This window comes from Trachinotus anak, unplaced genomic scaffold (genome assembly GCF_046630095.1).
Source record: "Trachinotus anak isolate AG129_WGS33_773 ecotype Australia unplaced genomic scaffold, CSIRO_AGI_Tana_v1 ptg000007l, whole genome shotgun sequence".
In the NCBI taxonomy this organism is placed as follows: domain Eukaryota; kingdom Metazoa; phylum Chordata; class Actinopteri; order Carangiformes; family Carangidae; genus Trachinotus; species Trachinotus anak.
The window spans coordinates 11,069,581-11,089,300 of NW_027273858.1; the positions used below are offsets into that span (position 1 = coordinate 11,069,581).

At 39.6% G+C, this 19,720-nt stretch overlaps 1 protein-coding gene across 15 annotated transcripts in view; it reads right to left on the reverse strand.

Annotated features, from left to right (window-relative positions):
* Nucleotides 1–19,720, reverse strand: part of kcnma1a (potassium large conductance calcium-activated channel, subfamily M, alpha member 1a) — a 134,349-nt gene that overhangs the window by 46,445 nt on the left and 68,184 nt on the right. For all 15 annotated transcript variants that reach the window (XM_071480457.1, XM_071480452.1, XM_071480462.1 and 12 more), the window contains exons 4-12: nt 18,423–18,516; nt 17,683–17,794; nt 10,072–10,147; nt 9,382–9,457; nt 8,127–8,297; nt 6,410–6,501; nt 770–880; nt 533–638; nt 36–118 (exon numbers count right to left, since the gene is read on the reverse strand). In XM_071480457.1, coding sequence (XP_071336558.1) covers nt 36–118; nt 533–638; nt 770–880; nt 6,410–6,501; nt 8,127–8,297; nt 9,382–9,457; nt 10,072–10,147; nt 17,683–17,794; nt 18,423–18,516 — 921 coding nt within the window. The remainder of the gene's footprint in view (nt 1–35; nt 119–532; nt 639–769; nt 881–6,409; nt 6,502–8,126; nt 8,298–9,381; nt 9,458–10,071; nt 10,148–17,682; nt 17,795–18,422; nt 18,517–19,720) is intronic.

Genomic DNA, 19,720 nt, shown 5'->3' on the forward strand with positions numbered 1-19,720 from the left:
TTTCTACCCATTAGAAAGTCCAGATGATACAATACCTCATGATGTTGGAGGCATCTTCAGCATCAGGATCTGCACAGTATTTATTGGCTAGGATTAAGCAGGCATCTGCTGACTCGATCTGTGTGTAAAGGAGGAAAGAAACAACACTATAGTACATGTCAGTATTTATTAACACACACTCAGTCCTATAAATAAATAGTGTCAGTCTTTCTCTGGCGAGTATCAATAGAATTAGTCATAATATTCATCAATGCACCACAGCCTTTTTCCCTTTTTTCTTGTCTCTCTTCTGTCTCTATCCATTTTGTTCAAGAAATACAAATAAAAACTGAAATATATATCTACGTATCTACATCCAGTGCTGTTTTGCTGTACTCTCTATACCCACTAAAAATGTAAAGTATTAAAGCAGAAAACCTCAAAATTACCAGTTTACTAAATGGAATTTTGCTCTTACTCTGTCAAATTTAATCTATAACTTTATGTGTTTTAATTTCTCCAAGAGTCCTGTCACCAACTTCACCAACTGTACCTTCACTCGGGCCAGATCGTGAGGGTTGAGAACAGATCCCTGGTAGAACTCTACTTGAGTAAAATGGCGTTTGAACAAGGCTTCCAGCTCAAGATTAGGGGAAATACTAGCACACAGGAAAAAGAGGAGTGGAGTTAGCACATGTATGGATACCTCATGTGTACAGGCCGACTGTGCATTGTTTCAAGCAATGAGTTCAGTGCTAACCTAGTGGTTAGGAAGAAGAGGTTAACTTACTTATGGAGAAAAACAATTTCTACATTGACATCATCCCTGTCCTTGTGTAGGAAGTCTTTGAGGAAGTTGGAGACACTTTCGAGGGTAATATGACCACAGACCACAATATGCCTGGAAGGGGGGAAGAAATCATCTTGAGTGGGCAACATAAATCACTCCAGACACTGGCATGTCTCCCAAAGATAATCATTCAAACCAAAGCACTCTAACATCTAAGTAAAAAAAAAAATTCTATATACATGTCAAGAAATGTCGTTTCAAAGCAAACAAGTAACTGAATTATATCTTTTTTATCATAAAAGTGAATATTTTCCCCCATGTAATGAAAGTGGTTAAATTCTGCACGACAAGTGCAATCAAACACTCAACTCTGAACCACTTTAGAAAATCTAAGATATAATCACACAGCCCACAGTGGTTGGGTTGTCATCCGTTCTCAATATAAAAACTACCCCTTCAGCCAAACCACCCCTTTGTGAGCTGAATGGATGTTGACAAAGACATGTACATCAATATGCTTGTGCTTTTATACAGAACATTACTAAAAACTTTCAAAGTGATTTGGAGGCCTGTGGTTGACACAAACTCTAAACAGGACCTCAGAGTATTTGACGGGTCCCTGGCAGGATCCAGTAGTGTATTACAGCTGAGAGAGCTGTCAGAGGGTGCACAGGGCTGATTACAACATGAAGGAAGTATGTGGTTAGATTAGTTTGGGTTGAAGCTGTGTGTCCCTGGTTGTCCTCCGACTGCACTGTAGGCCAGAATGATCAAGTTCAAAGGTTAATTTCACGCTTATATTAACTATGAGGGTCATTTTAATAAGATTTTAATAAGACACAGGGAGTTTGGATGGTCACTGTCCAAGTCTTATTAAAACCTTCACTGTCTCAACAATAAAACTTGTGGTGCTTCTGTAAATGTCAAGTTTTAGTTTTAGTGTCCCAGAGCTGAGAGAAGCCACTTAAAGAAAAAACTCTTTTTGCTCAATAAATGTATGTTGTAGGCTTTATCTTACTCTTTTAATGTTACTGTAGCACTGATATATCTTAATAAAGATACAAAATATATAAATAAAGAAGTTGTAGAAGTTGTTGTTGTTTAAAACACTTGAAAAATAATACTAAGAGCACTGCAAGCATCAGTATTATAGCACTGTAAGTATCGGTATCATGGTTATGATAGGCAGTTTAATCACACTAATCTAGTGGATTTAAGACACTCTGCAGTATATGCTTCATTTGCACTGTGGTAAGCTGAACTACCCTTCCAGACTTAAAGTTAAATGTCACCAGGTCTTATTGCCAAACCTCTGAGTGAGAAATCCAAACATGCTCAGTAGAATCCAGCCCTTATATTGACATGGATTAGTGTGGACACTCGGCAGACATCCTAATTACCCTATGGAGACCTGTAAGGCAATCTGTGTAATGACAATGGCCTTATCCACTACTTACAAGAATATGCCAAGAGACAATTGAACCACTTTAGTTTTGAGTGCCTGAGTACTGGACAGCTTTGCACTTAACACTATAGATATTAAGTTACTCTTTCCTAAAATAAAAAAAAAATTCCGTGGTCGTATTTGTTCACTGTTCAAGCTCTTATCATCAAACTAGATTTGTTATGACAGGTTTACCTCAATCCATTATCATGCTGTTATACACAAGAAGGAAGCTCTGGCTAACACATTAACCTTTAACTGCTGACATCTAAAATTGTATAGAACATTACTGACATCTGACTCAGTTTGGCAGGTTTAAAGGAAACAGAGAAATTTATGTTAGATGAGAACCATAGTCCAGATCACTGAGTGTTCTCCTATCCTGTACCAGATGGACTGGGTAGGGCTGAACTGAAGTGGACTTGGCAAAGTAATGTGACAGACATATTGGGGGAATGGCAGTTTGTGGATGTTGTAGGACATAATGGTCTTCACAGATGTCGCCTCTGTCCTTTAAGAGAATCTAATGAGCAGCCGTGATTGCATGGTTGGCCAGAGTTGAGCAAAGGGCCGTGTGGTCTTACAAGCTGATGAGCTGAGATGTCTGTGGGCAGCCAGCAGTATTTGGCACAAGATGTCTCTCATTTCATGAGATAAAAAACATCAGTCATGTTTTCCTACTCTCAGTATCCAGATGCCCTTCTCCAAGGGTAGAAGTCATATACAGATTTATAAGGCATATTATTTGGCTTGTGTGGGTTCAACATTCAGTTGTGAATGTCAGAAACACACACACAAAAGCACAAACCTGAATCTGTAAATTCATGTACACAGGTAAACGTGTACATACACGCCCACGCCCTCAGGAGCAAATGTGGTGCTGTCTTTCACTCTGAATAGGCAATTTATTGTCAAAGGAAAACTTTCTTCCTCATGTATCAAACTTTTTTTCTTCCCCTGATCAAGCCACTAATTAGAGTCTCTGTATTTAGGAAGTTGGCCTGCCTCTACTGACTTTTCCATGTGCCAATAGTGGCTTCAAATTCAATACTGAGCTCATTGCCTGGTTAAATAGGATATAGGAAAAGGATATCATAGATAATTCAACCATTTATAATTGCTTAATGAACAAAATACCTCCCCTCTGGTCAACCTGATTGTACAGTACAGCTTACACTATGGAAATAACAAAAAACGAAAAGGAAAAAAAAACAGAAATAAAATAATAAAGCACTTCAAGGGCACAGATTTGTTTTACAGAAAAAACCATACCTGACAACCCAGTAACTAAAAAAAAGGGTGGCACACAATCACATTAAATGCAAAGGGGTATTACAGAGCGTGCACAGAAAACATGCAGTCAGGGAACATCCCAGGATGTCACTGGGGATGCACAGAATACAAAATGAACAAACACAAAGAGCTCAAACATCAGCACCAGAGGTCACTCACTTAATACTGCTCTAATCCTTAGTTCAGTGATGAATCTTACCGCGTAAATCATCATCAAAATGTTGCAATCTATATATCAGGCTTCCCTTTTGTTATTTTCTTTCAGGGAACTTTTAGGCAACAAGTGAATTTGCACCTCCTGTAATAAATGTCGAGAATCAACAATGCCATGTGTAGTCATTGCAAGCTAAACAAAATTAAGTGTGCATATATATTGTGGGTGTGTAAGTTTATGCCTGACAGTGTGGGAGTCTCTGCGTCTGCACGCCTCAAGTTGCTAGCCCTTATAGACGACTTTCAAAGGTGTATGTCAGAGTTCAGCCAGGGTTGAAGCCAGTTTCCGTGCCAACCCCTCTGTTGAGGTTGGGGCTAATGAAAACCATAGAGCCATAATGGAAACCACAGAGCCCCAAGTGCAGTGTGGGCGCCAACAGAACGCAACACTTGTCATTATTAAATCAGCATACACGGGCTGAGAGCTGTCACTGTGCTCATGGGTGTATGCTACACTGCACAGAGTACTATAAGCAACACTAGCATGAGACTGAAATTCAGTATGGATCCAATGTGACTTCCAAATAACCTTCAAGGCCTGTTACAAATGGCAGCAGAGATCAAATAAGGCTTACATTTAAAATATCTCACAATGTATCATGACCTCATTGTTTGTTAGGTCTGTAATCAGTCAGATACTTGTAATCTCCTAATCTCAATTTGGTAACAGATTTTTTTTCCGTTGATAGCTGCTAAATGATAATGCACTGAACCTCAATGTCAATCCTAAACCCACATAACAAACCTGTTTTGTCTATGTGTCAGGTCCTATCCGTGTAAACACCAAACACAAACATATCTAAATGATAATGCAGATAGCCTGGTGCCACACTAAGATGAGAGGTTTGGTTGGTGGCTATCCTCTGATTGTTACGATATATTCCCACTGTATGTCTGAACATAAAAGAGAGATGGAAGGAGGCTGTGGAAAGGGAAAATTAAGTGTGTGGGAGAAACTCTCCTCACTTTTGACATGGGTTTCTCTCAACACCCATCTCTGAGTCTGGGCTGAGGTCACTGGCCAAATATAGCATTTCATCAATCTTGTCCCAGTGACAGTCAAACATTATCGAACAAAGGCTTTTTTCCAATGCCTCAGTCTACTGCTGACTCCCTAGAATCCACCCTGCTTAAACCAATGGAAGTAAGATCGGAAAAGAGAAAAGGAGCGAGAAAGAGAAGACAGCATAGTAGTAGATGCTGAGTGCCACAGAAGAACATGAGAAGAAAAGGGAAGACGGAAAAAGAAAGAGTTTACCCTCCCTGTTCTGGACACACCACATTTGGATTAAAATAAACCTGTGTGCTGAATATCAGTAAGGTTTGAGCCATGAGGGGAGGAGAACAATACTGCACAATAAGTACTGTGGTAATCTTGTACAAACAGTAAAATGACCACAGTGTCACACATACTTCACAGTGCACTGGAACCTCTGCTGTGAGAGGCCAATTACACATATACATAAATAACAGGAGCCTCTGGAGACAAGTTCCACCACCACACAGAGACGAGAACCAGGCGAGCACCAAGAACCAAGCAGGCAAAGCAAGCCAAAAGCAATTGAGAGCCTCCAATGGGAGTGAGGCATCCAGCATTCAGGGTGTGGGAGCTGACTGAAGATCAGGGCCAGAGTCATGTCAAGCATTGATGATGCGATGGGCTAGCGGTGACAGACAACAGGAAGATGGCTTTTTCATAGAGACTGCAAACGATGAAAAAGCCGCAAGGCAGCAGGTTATAATAGAGAGCATGCCAGAATGATGCAGTTAAAGAAAAGTAATTCCATAAAACATGCAAAACAAACTCAAGCAAAATGAAACAAGAAAAGAAATAGTATCCTGCAATGGTCATTGAGATTGATGATGCTTAAAAGGACCACCAATGATAATGCACTTGCAGATGTTTAAATCTTTCTATTTTCTTGTGGAAAAAATCCTAAAAGCGGATAGTAGGGGTTTCATGACTATTTTCTTTCAATTTGATGGATTATGATCCTAAATCATCCCCATAGGCAAGACTGCATTAATGAGAAACTGGATCTGAATAGAATCAGAAATCGGACAAGACATCGGGCACAGATGTATTGAATAGAAGCACCACAGGTTAGTATACTGCAAGTCTAAAGTGTAGTAGTCATGAAAGCTCTATTTTCCAAATTAAATTAAAGCGCAACACAAGATGTTTCAAGGACAAAGAAAGAAAATGAACGGCACACAAATGACTTCAGGAAAGCTCTGAGTGAAGGACAGATAGAGATAGATATAGAAAAGGTAGAGAAAGAAGAAGACAAAGACAGAGAGAGAGAGAGAGACATAGTGAAAGAGAGAGTAAAGGGGTATGGACATGTGTGTCCTGATGGCCAAGGTCTCCAGTCACGCAGTGTGACTTGATGCTATAATGTAACTTTACTATTCTAAAAAGTCAAGTTAACTAACCCCCAGTAACTATAAAACGTCAGGGGTTTGCACTTGAGTCACACAACCACACCTTGTCTGGATTTCCACTTACTTTCTGCCTCGTGTCGAGTTATAACTCCCTCCGTATTTCTTCCGATTAAGGATGAGAGCAGCAATTTCTGGCACGTAGCGAGCAAACATGGCCTACATGCATGGAACAGAAAAAAGAAAAAGGCATGCAGAGAGGGTTCTACCGCACACAGAAAAACAGCAGAACCATCTGGAATACTTACTTTCTCCCATTAACCGCACTATAGGAACCACCATATTTCTTGCGGTTTCCTATTAACTCTATGATTTCAGGGACGTAGCTGGCAAACATGGCCTAAGGAGAAGATAGAAGACAGAAGAAGAGACTAAAAAAGAGACTACTACGCCGCAGAGTGGGTAATGGGGAAACTGGTGCGTGAATCCAGATTTCGGAGGGGAGAAAAATATTACTTTGGAAATAAAGTTGAAAAAAAAGCTCTCTCATTGTCTGTAGAGATTTGTTAAACTTCTCAAGAATGAGAGAGGACTCATTTACCAAAAAGAATCTTGTTTTTGCTGTTGAGAAAAAAACAGCCCCAGTTCTTAAAGGTTTAGGAACAGGTTTAGTCATTGGGCAAGAATTTTGTCACAGCTGATGAATAGTCAGTCTGTGATCGCACCCAAAACCTTTATGGATTGCAGAGGTCTAAAAGCTGAGGGAGAGTAGAATAAAAACCTATGTGCCATGTTTTGTCCAACAAACACAGATGATGTGGCAGGTTGATTTGAATAGGCCCACCTGATGGTCCACAGCTGCAAAACACATTAAGACTCATTTGTTGGGCTGGAAAATGAGCTGGATGCATTTTGCAAAGTTTCACAGCCATTTATCATAGGAGAGGGTGGTTTTTAAGTTTACCAACTAACAAAGGGGTACTCACTGACACTACTCATCTGGGCTTACATCTACAATAAGAAACAAAGACATGCCCTTGCCCTTGTAAATACACACTTAAATCATGCTTGCAAGGTTTATCTATACATTACCAGGAATAATATAAAATGACGTGGGTTTGAAATGATTCCTGGATTTAAAGTATCTCCAGCCTGGAGCCATTATTCAGCCACTGCTGCTGATAGGAAGCAGCTTGAGGTACTAGCCTAAAGACTTCCAGAGCTCTCAACGTGGAGAAAAACACACAACCTATCACCATGGCCACAGCACGGTACACATCCACACAGCTGCAGGTCATCAGTGCATAGTGATAGCTGGCCAAATGCAGAATACAGTAACTGTGATTTGGCTAGATCCTCCATTTTTTTTTTTTTAATAAGAGAAAATGGAGGTGGCAAGGTCTTCGGTGTGTGTGTGTGTGTGTGTGTGTGTGCTCACAGGTGTGTGCACCCATGCATGCTCGTGTGTAAGTTACTATACTAGTGGCAGCCCAACAGGACATTAGATCAGAGGAAGGTGAGGGGAGGGAGTGGGAGGCTGCTGTTGCTATGGTAACAGTCAGGCTGGCCTAAGCCTCATCTCTCTGCCCCTGTGTTTGTTGGAATTTTGGGAAGAGACACGGGAGGAGGGGTGTCCTGAAACCGCAACTGCTTTTAAGAGAACAGTAACAACATTATCAGACAAAAGCTTATACTCTAATCAAACAAATACAGGAATGACACATTAGGGGAGGGGACAAAGGAGCACATAGTACTGTAACTACAGTAGACAAGATACAGTAGGCTAAACAGAAGGATACATCTACACTATGACAAACAAATAATATGTACTGGTACAGGCAACATAGTTCTAACATTTTAAGGCACTGTGATAAAATATTATACAATATACATATAATCAAAGTATATAAATGTATTTTTCACTAATTTATCATTTCTTCTATCATTTTCAGTGACAGATGGGAACAGGCAGGACTTTAGGAAGGGATAAGGGGAGTAAGGGAGAAAGAAAAAGCCTGATTTTACCAAACCACCAAGGATGAAGAAGACCATAAACAGGCGCCCCAAGGTGGTTTTTGCATAGACATCCCCGTAGCCCACTGTAGACATAGTCACCATCAACAAGTAGACACATTCCCAATAGGAAAGTGACTGGGAATTTTGGAAGTTTTCCCAAGGATCCCCTGAGTTTTCCACCTATAATGGAAATCAGAGAGGGAAGGAAGGATGATCAGACTTTACTCCAACCACCAATTTGTAAACAGGGTTTTGCATAAAGAAACTACTTCATCAAGTTTGATTAAATCCAGCTACAAGTGCCCAAGCATTCATCTATGTTTCAGTCATATATTATTTACATACTGAGCTTAGGCTACCATCTAGTGGTAAAAACAGCTTAATGCTCGATGAGTAAGCAAATACACATGTATACCATATGCACTTAAACAAATTTCACAACATGCTAACACAATAATCATAGTTGTTTGTTCTTTTTAATAAGTATCTTTATAGATAATTTCCCTAATTTGACAGTAGATAACGGCAGGAAACCAGGGGAAAGAGGAGGCATATAGTAAAAGGTCTCTGACCAGGCTTGAACTGGGGAAATCACAGTGGCATGTTATGCTGGTGCTGTGACCCTGTGTTTTCATATTACTAACTATTAAATTCGCAGGATGTTTCACAGGTTATTGGTGCCATTCAAATCTTAAATTAAAGAGTCTGAACTGATCCCTATGAAAATACAGTAGATTTATTTACTCATCAATTAGTGGTTGTTTGCCTTTTGACTTTTGGTCCTAGTTTATCTATCTTTTATTTATTACTGCATACTTGAGATGCACCAATCAGCGTTAGCAGCAATACTAACCTTATCAAGCAGCTCAAACTTGGCTGTAACACAACTGATCTACATTAAATCCAGTTCAGTGTTTCTATCATCAGTGTTTCTACCATTCATTCAGTCATGGTGATCAGTAAATGCAGTAATCATGTCACATTGTATAAAAATGATTCCAATTAATTCCACACAGTAAAGATTTTAAATTTGGGAATAACAGAGCACTGCTATTGGATCTACTAGGTATTGGCATATACTGGAGATGGAGTCAGGGTCATTCATCCCTTCTTGAGACATTACAGTATCCATTCCTTCCTTGCAATTCATTCATCAGTTAATTCAAATTACACTATTAAAATCTGCATGTGTCAGGTGGCAGTTGTATTGTACCAGTCAGTTCACCGTCCTTACTGGCTCATTAATCACTAGACCCAGACTTACCAAATGTATGAATCCAGCAGCTGTGAGCCATGTGCTTATGAAGATGGAACACAGGTTTACCAACTTGATGGAATTGCTGGGTAGAAGAAGAACAACCGTAAAACTCTCAAAGACATCCAGACCACAATGACAGAAAAACAGAGATTTGTGAGCTCATGAAAGTAGTAGCAGGAGTGAGTCTCACAGTTACGGTCAGGATGGTTGAGATGGGACTTAAAGAGATTGTGGGCATATCAATAAAAAGAAAATAGGGAAAATACTATAACAAAAATAAGAATGATGAAAAGGATCATAAAAGTCCAGTGACACACAGAGGGCCACTCACTAAACTTTTGCTATCATAGTCTTGTAGAAACTGTAAACGCCCCTGTCCAGTTATGGTATACTAGTGTATGTATAGTTTTCTGTTTACATACAGTGTGACAATGTAATTTCTATCAGACCATAAACCACATCATTACTAATGTAAACATACAATTATGAGACCTCATAAAATATGCTTAAATTTAAGTGCATACTGCCACCTACTGTCTCTGACACATTGTATACAGAGCTCGAAAGGAACTCCACTTTCTGGACAGAGTTCAAACCAGCCTCATTGTTAGACATAACTACTGGGGTAGTAGTACAAGTGAAGACATTACTGCAGGTGGATGTGTTTCCTGTGAATGAGGAAAGCTTTATTCTTACCTTGTTTTCAAGATATTCAAAAACTGTAAGATTTCCGAGAACTGTATCAATCTTAGTGCTCTCAGGAATCTTAAACCTGTGAGAAAAAGACAAAAGAAGACAGAGAGAGATCAGCAAATAAATGCAAACAGAACAACCAACGGTAATCTCATAATAGTTTCATATTCATGCATGCATGTATCCATAAATTAGGTGTTTTCTAAAACATCTTTACAGTGGCAACAGAGAAATATCAGAGTAGCAGCTGAGTGCAAACAACATACATGAGCAATTCATTGAAACAGTACAGTTCAAATGTTTTTCTACAGCACTCAAGCTTGGCACCATACGATGCAAAATTTAGTTTGGAGGACACAAGAAGATGATACATTTAAAAAAACAACAACAAAAAAAAACTAGACACTTTATTCAAGATGATGTGTTGGAATTATTTATGCATTCAAACAAGTTAGGAGGAACATCATGTGGCCTACTTTACATGAGCTTCAGTCTGAATCCAAGAGCAGCTCGCTCAGGGATTATAGAGCAATGCGACACCTGCCTCATTGTCTTTTTACATAACACGACTGATCCCGTTGGAATGTGTGTGCATGCTTGTGTCTGTGCCTATGTGTGTCAGTTTGCATGACAAAAGGTGTTGTGGATCCCTACTGAGACCATTGCTACAATCAGTTTACTACTTGCAAATATAAGACAGTGGCCATATGCTTGTCACCAAACATGCATCAAGACCAACCAGTTTTAACTGTCGAATTGTCAATTTTAAGAGCTTGATTAACTAGGCCATCCATCTTACTAAACAACTTCTGAGCACACCTTTAGATAATGCATGTGTAAAAACTGTATGCTGATACTAATGCCCTTACCCCAGTTGGAGAGGATCTGTAAACAGGACCAGACCGAATGATAAAATCCTGTCTGCCCTTCCTTTTCTTCCTGTACATGATGGACCTGCCTCACTCTGTACCCATTCTGAAAAAGATCGCCACAGGACTTTTTTCGCCTCCATGTCTCTTGGAGGGTCTCCAAATTAGCATCACTGTGTGTGCGGCGGTACACAAGAAGCCTGGGAGGAATCATTGTTTTAGAATAAAAGCTGTCCAAGGAGTTCCCTTCTTTTCTGGCCGAGATGGGAATTAAAAATCTGTGATCCAATAGATCTGGGGTCTAGTACTCCAAATTGAAGTCCGGAAAAAAACAACAGGTAATTCCTTGTATAAGTGACAAAGGAAGCAAGACTCCAATTTTCTACAAAAAGCAAATCTTCCTCGATACTGCACCACCGACTTTAAAAGTTCCTTGTGCAACAAACATCTCTAAATACTGTCAAATCGATGGTCATCACTGCAGACAGGCAGAATTGTATTTTTTGTCAATCATGTCAGTCTTTCCAGGGATTGTGTCTCCGTGAGCAAAATGTCAGCTCTAATATAGGTGTTTTTTTTTTTTTCATTTTTGTTACACCCCCTTTAATCCCTACAACCCAAACAGATTTACCTCTCTCATGCCCCTTTCAGTGCTTAACTATTAACCCTTCTGAAGCTTTGTTCCCATCAACACAAAGCTGTGTTAAACCTATTTTCTAAAAAAGTCTAAACCCTGCCAAGGATTAGCAAAAATGAAAATAACGCAGAACAAAAACAATAATCCTGACTTAAAAATGAGTGTTCTGTTTCCACAGGAAAATTTCAAACAACTTCATCTGACTGGGAAAAAACTTCTCCATTCTTCAACCTAAACCTAAGAATTCAACCCCCGCCCCAAACAGAACAATACGATCACGCCAACTTCACATGCACACTAACCAGATGTACAGAGGTGATTAAAAAAGGCTTTTTTTGAGTGTGACCATTCAGAACAGGTATACCAACTTCTGTCTTTAGACTCATCATACAAACTATTTTGTTTAAAGCATATCCCAGCTTTGAGGTCACACCTGCTTGCCAAAAGATTGTCAGTGCATTGATGCCACTACAACATGTACAGTAAGTTGTTTAGTTCCATTCAGTCATGGAAAGAAACAAAGTACAGTTTGTTAAAGGGGTTATATGTATGTTTCATCTGCTGCTGAACATGGTTTCTTGCTGGGAGCAGGTGGTGGTGATGGTCGCTTTCCAAGAGCTTCAATTGTCGTTCCCTTTACAAAACAAGAGGTTATAATTCACCCCCTGAGCAGTGCTACTTTATTTTACTTACTGGCAGGCTGGATGCTACAGTGACTCGCTATGGGAAAGTGATGAGATGGTATGGCTGGAACGGAGCTAACTGGTTAGCATGCTAACTTCAGTAAGAGAAAAGAAGTGATAGAAATAGAAGCAAAACAATAGTTAACATTGGTGTTGCTTTTCACTGCGGGAGACAGCAATAGCAAAAACTTACAGCTCTTATAGCTCCTTTAACTATATAGTGAGTATTTATAGTAATGAAATAAATATAATTTTGAGTTGCTTTTAACAAAGCATTTTTAAGCTGTGATATTACTACAATATATGCAGAGTATAAGTCCACTTCGCTCACTACTGGTTCTTATAATGACACCCACTGTTGCTGTAGGAGTGTAATAAATTGATATTATATTATACCAGTGAAATTGTCTTGGGAATGGACTGAGGATTTTTTTTTATATTATTCAATCAGATTGAATTACAGGAAAATATGATGTTTATTGATTGTGTATGTGTTTTGGGCTGATATTTTACAACAAAAGGTTTGTTGTTGTGTATATGCTGTTTTGTATTTTTGTATTTTTATTATGTGTTGAAATACACACAGAATTTGCACTTGCTGGAAGTCATTGGGAACTGTATAATTCTCGACTAGTGGGAAGCATGTGTGTCTGTGCATGTGGATGTGTGCAGTTATGTGTGTGCATTAAACACTCTGGGATCACATTTGGGGACTCACTTCCCATCTGGGGACAAAGGTCTGGTCTCACAACACTAAGCACTTATTTGCCTATAGGGAATTAATGTGCTGAAAGTCAGTACAATGTCCTCACAAACACAGAAGAACAAATTGTGTGTGTTTGCATGTTACAGAGATCTCAATGAAATTCTAGTGCTTTGAACACGTGTTAATGTATGAGAGAGCCTCTTGCACTCACACATACACACGTCAGCTGGCCAGATGCTCATTCAAAAAGGTTTTTCTGGTCTGTGCCCACTCTTACTTCATTGAGGCTTTGCAAGCCAGAGCACGGCCTGTGTGTCACATGTTCTGGCAGAGCAGCCTACTGGGACCTTTTATCAATCAGCAGTCTGGGATGGTTCATCTGGGATAATACTGACAGTCAAGCCAGCCAGGATTAGATTATACGACGCTACACTTCCCTGCACACACACACACACAAACACACACACACACACACACACACAGCTAGTGCTCATCTTACTTGACATTCATGCTGCATGCACACATATTAATGTATATACTTAACACTAACAGCACTTTTTTTTGCTATACTGGGAATTATAACTCTACTCATTGTCTTTGCAATAATGCAAACATGCAATGCAATGCAACATGTGAGAACTCTGACCACAGCAAAGAGGCTTATACTTCCCACAAATTAGTTTCCCCTCAGCTGAATGTACATGAAGGCTTCCTGCCAGAGGCTGAAAGGCTATATAAGGCGGTTGCACTCATGCCCATGTCAGGTACTGTAAGCCTCTTTCAGCAGGAAAGCACAAGGGATCAACCAATGTCTATGGGATCAACAAGCAGTATAATAAAGCACCGCTAGGAGGCAGTAGCAGGCTAGGATCCAAGCCATGCCTGAAGGCTACTACTGTACTGTACATTCTCAAAGCCAGTGCAGCTTAACATCAACAGCATTTAGGTTGCTACCATGAAATCAGAAAACATGACACATTAATCAAATACAACGCAGATTGTAAATATTTCTTTAAAATAAACATGTGATGTGATTGTCAAAAATGTTATATTCCTGGAATAATCCAGATCAATATAACAATTCCCTGTGGTTTTTAATGACTACATAGAAAAGCACGAAGTTGCCAGGGTGTTGAGAGTAGGGGTTCAGTAGTCACAGTGGCTACTAGCATCGTTCAAACAGGCATATGCTAATCCTACACTACTATGACTCTCTTGGGAGTAATGCTCTGTTCAAGTGGTTAAAGGAGATTAATTCCTTTTTCCAAGGAAGAACTCTGCATGGCCTCTTACACTTGCCGCACATCATCCTCCTCCTCCTAATCAATGTCCAATTTGCAGAGGCAGAGAGAACATAACTTGAAATGCACACAGCATAGACTTCCTCATGTGCAGAGTGGGTGAATACCACACAGCAGAGGGCCGAAACCCTATTAGCACACCTCCATTGGATCTGCAATGGTCTTCTCATGCAGGATCACTGCTGAAGGAGTGAAAAGAAAGGTACTGTAATTATGATGTATTACACGGGCTGTGGTGTGTATTCCCCAGCAGTGAATGGAAAGAAAAGATTAACTAATCCACGGGGAATGAAGAGTACACACAATACACATTCTTAACAACCACCCTGGCTTCCTCTAACAAAGCCTGTTGAGGGACAATATATACACTTAACTAAATGAAAGTAGGACCAATTATGGATTAGTCTTTCGATTATTAGGAAAACCATTATGGCCCTGTCCAGTTTCCTGGTGGAAGTGCATGAAGGGAGTCTTTAGGAGGGTGGCAATGCAATTTATATATAAGTGAATGTCAGAGGATACCATCTGAAAGAATCAGGAAGAAGGCACTATATCTCACTGTCACTTTTAATTGTGCTTATTTTCCTGTCACAACATGGTACTGTATGTTCTAATTTCCATATTAATACAGGCTATAAGCAGCTAATCATGATTCCTGTCCTAACTCCTCAGAGACTAAATATTAACAGACACTTTCAGCGCCCCATTAGTATTCAGGGAGCTATCACCAGCCTGTTAGGGCACACCATATCCAACTGCAGATCTACACACTGTTAATTTTATAACTGAGGCTTTGCGGCACTTTACGTGGCCTTTAACACATGGAAAAGCACACCAGTGAGTACACATGCCACTGGGAGTTCTGTTACTATACCGCACTGTGGTTATATATGTCCAACACTGCAAAAATAAATCACTCTAATACATGAAGGAGACACCACTTCATATGTCATCTTCACAAAAATAGTCTTCAAGATTCTTCCCTTTTTAAAAGAATGATAGAAATAAATGCAAATTAGCAGCACAGGAATCTAGGGCATCTCTCACAAGCAATAAATTCACACTCTTTCCTGCTGTTTACACACAACAGCACTGCATCTGTATTGTATTTAAAAGATGTCCTTGCTTTCCACATCAACCCCAGATGCAGGACATTTAATAATCACAGGTAATTATTCACTGCAGAATGTCAGGCAGCAGCCAGACCCCCATTTCACAGTCTTTCATCATCCTCATCAAGATCCTAACACCAACGGTTTTCTCAGGATGAGATGAGGACACCTTACATCATGAATACCACAAACCAGATTACTTGACTTGGCCATCTCTAATTCATTACACAGCTTGTTCCCTGTGAAATTCATGGGCCACTGTGAGCTTCTTAAGAAATCACCTTAGAGATCAGACTTTCACAGTTTCAAATTACTTCACAGATTGAGTGATTCCAGTGGGGATGTAAAAACAAGAACATACACTGCAGGATAGAGGGAGCACCCTTACACATCCCTGAATCTCAGACAGTATAGTTTTGACTATTTTTTATCAGTGATTATAATGTTCTCAATAATGTTCTCACAAAGGGAAAAGCTAAAATCTTTTGAGTTTTGCAGCATCACTACAAAAATATGCAAGTCCAACAAGGCAAGAAAGGAGCAGTCTAACAGTCAGGCAGGTTGTAAACAAGCCAGGGTGGAACTAATGATTAATCCCAATTAATCACTTGGTCCTTGTGATGAAAAAAAAAACACTAGAAAAAATGTCTCCAGAAGTCTTATTTTTGTCCATCTGCATCCAAAGACATTCAATCTACAATGATATATATTTGACATTTTCCTTGAAAAAGACCTGAAACAATTCATCCATAATTAAAGCAGGTACTCTTTAATTTCTAGCAGATCTACCAGTGTATTAAGTGACTAATCGTTGCAGCTCATCTTCATCTTTCATTTTCAAAGTATAACTAAAATATGCACAGCCAAAATGTTGAATGTTGAGCAATTTCTGACTATGCGGTAGGCATGGTACTATAGGTTAAAATTGAACCAGGATGTCTGTAAACAGTGATAGGTGTTTCCAACAAACATTTGCCTTTATTTTAACTTGTATAAAACCTGTATGATCAGCTGTTTCTGATCCTGCCCTGTCAGACTTCTTGTCAACAATGTTTCCCAGTTTCTTCAAAAAGTACGAAAAACACTGGGGTTACTAATAAAATTAATGATGGTTCTGTTGTATTTAAGTGTCCCGGTAAACAGTGTGACAGTGAACCAGCATGCACAATACCAGGGCACTGAAAAGTGACACAGCCATCACTGAGTTTATCATTGACACCTATGCTTTTCATATGATGACGTGACAAAATGTTTTATATGACATAGCAGGAGTAATTAGCCAAAACTATTGCATGCATGTTGTATTAAAAAAAAAAAAAAAAACAGAAAGAAAAAGTCTTTTCTTTTAAATGTATCTCAAATATATATGTTGGCTGTTTAGCTTCTGTTCATTGCCAAATCTTTCACATGTATTTTTTTCTGGTTTGACAACCTCAACTTCTTTGACTATATTTAATATAATATCCTCCCATCAGTCTCAGCGGTCAGATCAGCATTCAGCTGAGTTTCTGAAATGAAGGATGGCAAGGACATATAGTGTTGTTTATGGTTTTAAAAGTAGAGAAGCAGTGCAACCAAAAAAGAGCACAGCTACAAAGAAACTCTTTTTACTGCAGTGTAATTTAGGCCACAATTCTCTGAATGCACTGAAAAAAGTAGGTCGTTATGTAATACAGGTTAGGGTGTTTTCCACTCTGCTCATACAAGAGTGTGTGTGTATGTGTATATGGGTATAATACATGCTTTTGCGTGTGCATTTTTCATGTGAGTGTGAATGAGCCCATTAGATGGCAGTTATGGACCACTGTGAGGTATTCCAGGTGCAATGCTTCAACACAACATTTACCAATGAGTCGGAAGCACTCGCACACACACACACTCACGGAACCACAGCCCAATTCTGAGTCACTCTCACTCCCATTAGCCCATCCACTCTGCTGTGTCTGTGTTCCCTGAAACATCAGAGGAACTCAGCCCTGTCACTTTCAATGATGAGGGAAAGTTGACTGCAGCCCCGAGCGAGAGGGCCTCAGAGACACACTCCCAGTAATGGGGAGACAGAGGGGGGACCAGGAGTCAGAGAGAACGATAGAGAGTGATAAAAGGAGGGGTGACATGTGAAGATAGAGGGCAAAAAAGTGGTAGTGGGAGGGAGGTGGAGTTGAGGGTGAGGAAGAAAATACGGAAAACAGAGAAAGAAAGCAAGAAGAGATGAGGCTGTACAGTGAGAATGAAAGAATGAGTTTATGAAATGAAGTGTCAAAGAGACATAGAAAGATACAGCTGAGAGAGATATACAGACTTACCAAGCCAGCTTCTGTTTAAGTAGACAGAGACAAACACGGGAGGAACAGTGAAGAAGTCGACCACAGAGTTGACCTCAAGCCAGAACCACAGCTTATCATTTGCTGCTATAAACTGGAAAAAAAACAAAACAACAAAAAAAAACAGGGATGGCATTTAAAATGACAACTGCTGCGTCTTCCCCTGGCATTGCTGACATACTGTATAGAATGACAATAGCTTCACCCTACTTGCTGAGTCATGCGAATGGTTGGTGGTGTAAGCAGCTTATGAGTTTATTATTTATTCATTCATTCGGGATGTCAGGCCTGCGTTTGCACCACTGGAATGCTGCTCTGGCATGACAGCCATGCTAGCAACATTATTACAACAGTGTCTGTTTAAACTGAAGGCATGCTGTGTGAGTATTGGTGGGTGACTTAGGTGGGTGTTACCTTGGGTGTAAGCAAGGCTGGTTGTGCTGTAAAAATGTTCAAATGATTTTTTGTTTTTTTCAAAAAAGTTCCAAATTTAAAATTCTTCATGAAGTGTAGAAAATGTCCAAAAAAATGACTATACTATACTAGGATGTAATTCATTAATGAGTTTGAAAATAAGAAGGATACCCACATTGCTGCATGCATAATGTTTGCGCCTGTGCATTTAAGAAAATGTCTGTAATTGTGTACATGCATGAATGAGTGATGCCGTATGATTGTGCGTGCATGCATGTGTTAGCTTCCATGCCCATGTTTCAGCTTACCCGCAGGCCAAAGTAAAGAAGGAAGAAGACGTTGAAGGCCATATCGATCTGTAACGTGAAATCTTTGTAGAAGTTCTGGCAGGATTCTATAGGACTGGAGAATAGAAGCAGAGAAAGAAAAAATATTATCATTATTACAGGATTAAACTGATATAACAGAGAGGAGTCTTCCATCTCTGTCCTAAGATGAACACACAGGTGGAAAATACTGGGACTGGGAATTTTCTAAGCTTTTTATTGTTTGTGTAGTGTGCTTGCTTATTAATATAATCAAAATATGGAACCACTGCATTTCACTGACACCCTGCAAACCATAGGGGGTCACAGACCAAGATAAAATATCTACTGTAGCTGTAGAGTCAATCACATACAGATGAAACAGCTTCATAATAAACTGAAATTGGTAGTTAAGAACAGCTGCTTTGATGTGACAGTACATTCAGAATGCATCAATTATTCAGCGTCTGTCAAACACAAATATTCCAATGGATATTCCTTCCTATGACAGAAACTCCACTTGGAAAAAAGAGACTGCATAGTTCTCTCCATTTTAGAGTGCAGTAGCTGGCTGGGTGTTGCTTTAAAAAAAAGAAAAGAAAATGTGGATGATGATAAATGAGCCATAAATTGTCTGGTCCGTCATATAATCCATCTTCATGTTTACCTTGTGATGATTAACCATTAGAAAGTGGGTGCTCTCAACAAAAGCAATAAGAGTCTGTGTTCCCATCCCATTCTTCACTTAGTCATGGGCCTATAGCATTTTGCTCCCAAGTAATGAGGAAGTCCCACTGTGGGGAAAAAAATAAACATGAATATGCATTGTGGTATAGTGGGCTATAGGCGACCTTTGGGAATGTAGAGACTGGTGAGGGAACACACATGAGGCTATTACAAGAGTAAACAGTTACAAGTCCCACATGCTCAAATTAAACATTAAAGTACACTTTTGTATGCATGGAGCCCATAGGGGCACAGTGTGAGATCCAGAATAGAGTTTACTGGGTAATGAGAGCCTCCAGAGGTAGAGAGGAGTGAAGCTTAATCTTCAGTTAACATCAAACATTTTATCACACAATGATCCATTATAACAGTTGACTGAGTACAGACATGCCAGGCAAGACGCATTTCTCCAAGAGGATGATCTAACTTCTAATTCTTGAGTGTGTGGTCTGTCTGGAGCATATCCTACAGACTGAGGTGATCTAAGATGATGTAAAACCCTGGCCCATGTCCAAGATGATTAGAATGAGTCTCATTTATACAGCAATTGTTTTAAAAAAAAAAAAAACAGAAAA